This window comes from Otolemur garnettii, unplaced genomic scaffold (genome assembly GCF_000181295.1).
Source record: "Otolemur garnettii isolate 467f Iridium unplaced genomic scaffold, OtoGar3 scaffold00087, whole genome shotgun sequence".
Taxonomy (NCBI): Eukaryota; Metazoa; Chordata; class Mammalia; order Primates; family Galagidae; genus Otolemur; species Otolemur garnettii.
In genome coordinates this window covers 6,061,512-6,065,803 of record NW_003852482.1, presented here as the reverse complement: position 1 = coordinate 6,065,803, position 4,292 = coordinate 6,061,512, and the positions used below count along the sequence as shown (strand labels likewise).

Here is a 4,292-nt window from a genome sequence, read left to right as displayed (position 1 = left end):
ATGAGCAGTCTTTTTTTTCCTTCCCCCACCCCCCAGATGAGCGGTCTTGATACATGTACTATGCAACTCCCCGTTCTGCCTGCCTTAATTTTGGTGTTACATAGATGTGCCTATAAGTCATGAGTATTCATTTTTCTGTCTTGAAGAGTAATTCTTGACTTGAAAAGGTGGACTCTGTTGAAGTCTGTACTTGAGTGTAGTGCAGGACTCTGCCTCCCATTCAGATAGAGGGAGAGTAATTTATACACGTGGACGCTATGGGTGATGATGGACATCGGGTCTGCTGGGAGGGTCATGCAAAATGCTCTTTAACTATGAGCAGACTCCCTGCGGATAAGGGCATTTTTCTAGGGACAGGCCAAAGCTCTCTTCAGCTCTTCTAGAGGTCCATGATTGCTGAAGAATTCAACCTACTGGATCAGAAGTTCTGGTGGATTGACTTTTTTTTTCTCTCATTTTAAAGGCAGATCGAGAGCGGTGCTGAGAAAAATTTCCTTACTAGATGACATTTCATCGCAATGTCCGATCGTTTGGGGCAAATAACCAAGGGCAAAGATGGGAAAAGCAAGTATTCGACTCTCAGCCTGTTTGACAAGTATAAAGGAAAATCAGTAGACGCCATTAGACCCTCAGGTAAGGCCTGGGGCAGGGCCAGTTCTTTAAGCCTTTCTTTTTTTTTTTTTTTGAGACAGAGCCTCAAGCTGTCCCCCTGGGTAGAGTGCCGTGGCATTACAGCTCACAGCAACCTCCAACTCCTGGGCTCAAGCGAGTCTCCTGCCTCCACCTCCCAAGTAGCTGGGACCATAGGCGCCCGCCACAACGCCCGGCTATTTTTTGGTTGCAGCCGTCATTGTTGTTTGGCGGGTCCAGGCTGGGGATTCGAACCCGCCACCTTAGGTGTAGGTGGCTGGCGCCTTAGCCGGTTGAGCTATAGGCGCCGAGCCAAGCCTTTCTTTAGTAAGAAATTCCCTTAGGTGGTCAGTACACATCTGTCTCCTGAGCATGCTGTGGCCACCCAGCAGTTCTAGGGAAGCAGAGTCGCCCTCTGCTTCCCATTCAAGGTGTGATTTCAGAGCCTTGAATATCCTGACTCTCCAGAGTAGAACGATTTCCCCATCTATCACCTTATTGCAGCCATGAATTTTTCCACTCTGATGGTAGAATGGAACTTAATTTTGCATTATGTTACCTGTTTTAGTTTTCTTTTCTTTTCTTTTTTTTTCTTTTGAGGCAGAGCCTCAAGCTGTCTCCCTGGGTAGAGTGCTGTGGCATCACAGCTCACAGCAGCCTCTAACTCCTGGGCTCAAGCGAGTCTCCTGCCTCAGCCTCCCAAGTAGCTGGGACCATAGGCACACGTCACAGTGACTGGCTATTTTTTGGTTGCAGCCGTCATTGTTGTTTGGTGGGCCGGGCTGGATTTGAACCCGTGGCCTTAGGTGTATGTGGCTGGCGCCTTAGCCACTTGAGCCACAGGCGCCGAGCCACCTGTTTTAGTTTTCACAGTTCTGCTATTTAGGAACTTGGTGGTAAAAGATCATGTTGATCCTCTCCACACCTCAGGAGGTTTGGGTCTAGGCAGAGGCTGTCCCTTTGTTCCACAGTAATGAGGCCAGAGCCGTTTCAGCTGGCAGCGGGATGGTTCTTGTGTGGGATAGTGATTTCTGGGCCTGACTCCTTACCCCGGAACTCTATGAGCCTTTTCGGGCTGACTTGTGAAACGGAAGCCTTTATACAGGTGGTCTTTTGTCTCTAGTCCTCAGTGAAGAGCTTGTTAAGTGACTGAAGTGGCTTCCAGACACTTCTGCTTGTCCCCACTGCTGACCTGCCTCTTGTTTGTTTGCTTGGCTTTGTCAAGATCAGCTAGAATGTGAAAGAAGAGCCGGATGAATCGTCCCCTTTCCTTCTGCGACTTCTTTGTAGAATGTCTGTTCCCACCCTTCTTTCCTGCAGTTATTCCTAGACATGGCTTACAGAGTCTTGGGAAAGTTGCCACAGCCCGGCGTATGCCACCGCCTGCAAACTTGCCAAGCTTGAAGTCTGAAAACAAAGGAAACGACCCCAACATTGTCATAGTACCCAAGGACGGGACAGGATGGGCAAACAAGCAGGACCAGCAAGACCCAAAGAGGTGAGCAGGTGGTGAGTCAGAGGCCAGAGCCCCAAGCTTGCGCCAACACCCTTCCCTGGGGCAGACACAGCTCTGGTCTCGCTGTGGCAGAGCTAGAGAGCTGGGGGGTACAAATGAAGCTTCTTTCTCCCTGACTCCTGTTGTTCATTGTTTCTTGCTCCCTGCCTTCATTTTTACTGGCTTTTAGAGCTAATGCTACAGCATTTCTGTGGACAGCCTGTCCCCAGTGTCCAGTGTCCCTGGTGCCTTGTTAGGAAAGGCCTCATCATCCCAGAGGAGCTTATGTAGTGACTCAGAGCCAGTCCCTGCAAGAACCACTGTGGGCAGAGCTGGTGCCTGGTGGTGGGTGGCCCTGTGTGCAGAGCTGCAGGTGGAGAGGGATGCAGCCTGCCTCACTCTGGGGCCAGCAGCTTCCTAGGCAGAGGAGGCTGCTCTGAGCAGACTCTGCTATCAGAACAACACAGAATCCTCGTTAGCTGGGATCACTGTTGAAGGGAACCTCCCTGGAGGCTTACCTCCTGCTTGCATAGCACTCAGGGAGGAAGCCTGAGGAGGCAAGATTTTGGCATGTTGTTGTTGTGAGAGACACAGAACACAAGGCCCGCAGCCCTTGTTTCCATCTATTGTGAGTCTTCTCACTGTTCAGTCAGTGGAGAGTGTGTTCAGGGAAGGGATCTGGGAGGGACAGGGCCTTGTCAAGGCTGACAGGCGTTGACCTGGTACGGTTTGTCTCTTGGGGAATGAAGACAAAAGTAGTCCAATATCATGTATCCTCTAGCACCTGTAGCTCTGCTGGTCTGACTGCTGACACTGGGAGCCGGACCAGAAGAGAGACCCAGAACTCAGCCTGCTGATGCGGGTCCTTTTCTTTCAAGCCTGTGCTGGAAATGACCACAACAGCTTGTGCAAAACTGTTCCCTGTAATTATTTAAGACAGGATGTAGAGAGTGAGTGAATAATTCAGCCAGATGATTACAAGGTATAGTAATAACCAAGATAGGGTACGTTATTTTAAAAATTTTTCTGGCCAGGTGCAGGAGCTCACACCTGTAATCCCAGCACTTTGAAAGACCAAGGTGGAAGGATTGCTTGAGGCCAGGAGTTCGAGACCAGCCTGGGCAACATAATAAGACCTTATCTCTACAAAAATTAAAAAATGTTTTTTCTAACAGTTTGCTTAGGGATGATATGGACTGGCAGCGAAGCCTGACTTCTGAAATCAGAGAGCCTACTGTGTGGTTTCCTGCCAGACCATTACGAGCTTAATAGAACCTGGAGAATTACTTGACTTTTGACTCTCAGTGTCCTCCCTAGAAGTAGGAATGGGATCTGGCTGCAAGGGTGATTACGAGGAATCAGTCAAGAATCAATGGAATGACATAGGCCAGATACTTGGCATAAAGGAGGGGCAGATGCTGGCCATTGGTGTCACTCCATTTAGACGCACACATCTTGAGCTGTGTAATGGAATGGATGTGACACATTTTGGTGGAAGCACTAGAATGCCTTTGCTGCTGTCAGTTTTAGAGAGAAGCAGACAGAGCTTCACTCCTTGCTCTTACGCAGCCTTACCTAGCATGGGCACTGAAGGCATAAGATGGCTCTAATGAGGGCCTGTCTTGTGGGAGCTTGTCTGCTAGGGAGGAGGGAAGGGGGGAGTGTTGGAGAAGGCAGCAGTCCCTAGGTGTGATTCTCTGCTGCCCTGGACCATATCCTCCCCCTAGGGTATCAGGGAGGTGGCAAGTGGGGAGCCCACAGGTGGGGACTCAGTGGTTGAGTCTGGAGAACATAAGCGCCACTACCTGGAAGCTTCTTTTTAGGTGGAAGGTGATGTGAGAGCATGATCAATGGTCTTCATTTTGGAGTAATCATGAATGATGAATTACTTGGGAAAGGGGAACCTGGGAAGAGGGCGTCTGTACGGAGTTTGCTTCTACTTTCAGATAAGCCATCGGGAGTGGGTGGATTTTTACCAAGTAGATCTATACCCTCTTTGAATCCTTTAGAGTGGAAATAGAAAGCGTGACTAGAGAGCTGCGGAGTCAGAACAGAAATCTTCATTTGGGGCCTTTTCTTGTTGCTCTCACAACAGATTACTCGTGGGGTGTGAATTCACTGACAACCTTTTCTTTTTCTTTTTCTTTTTCTTTTTTTTTTTTTTTTT

General features: G+C 49.1%; 1 protein-coding gene across 8 annotated transcripts in view; it reads left to right on the top strand.

Annotated features, from left to right (window-relative positions):
- The first annotated feature begins 290 nt into the window (after nucleotides 1-290).
- PRRC2B (proline rich coiled-coil 2B) overlaps nucleotides 291-4,292 on the top strand; it is a 70,771-nt gene continuing 66,769 nt past the window's right edge. For all 8 annotated transcript variants that reach the window (XM_023516123.1, XM_023516122.1, XM_023516118.1 and 5 more), the window contains exons 1-2: nucleotides 291-633; nucleotides 1,951-2,128. In XM_023516123.1, coding sequence (XP_023371891.1) covers nucleotides 519-633; nucleotides 1,951-2,128 — 293 coding nt within the window. In that variant the 5' untranslated portion in view covers nucleotides 291-518. The remainder of the gene's footprint in view (nucleotides 634-1,950; nucleotides 2,129-4,292) is intronic.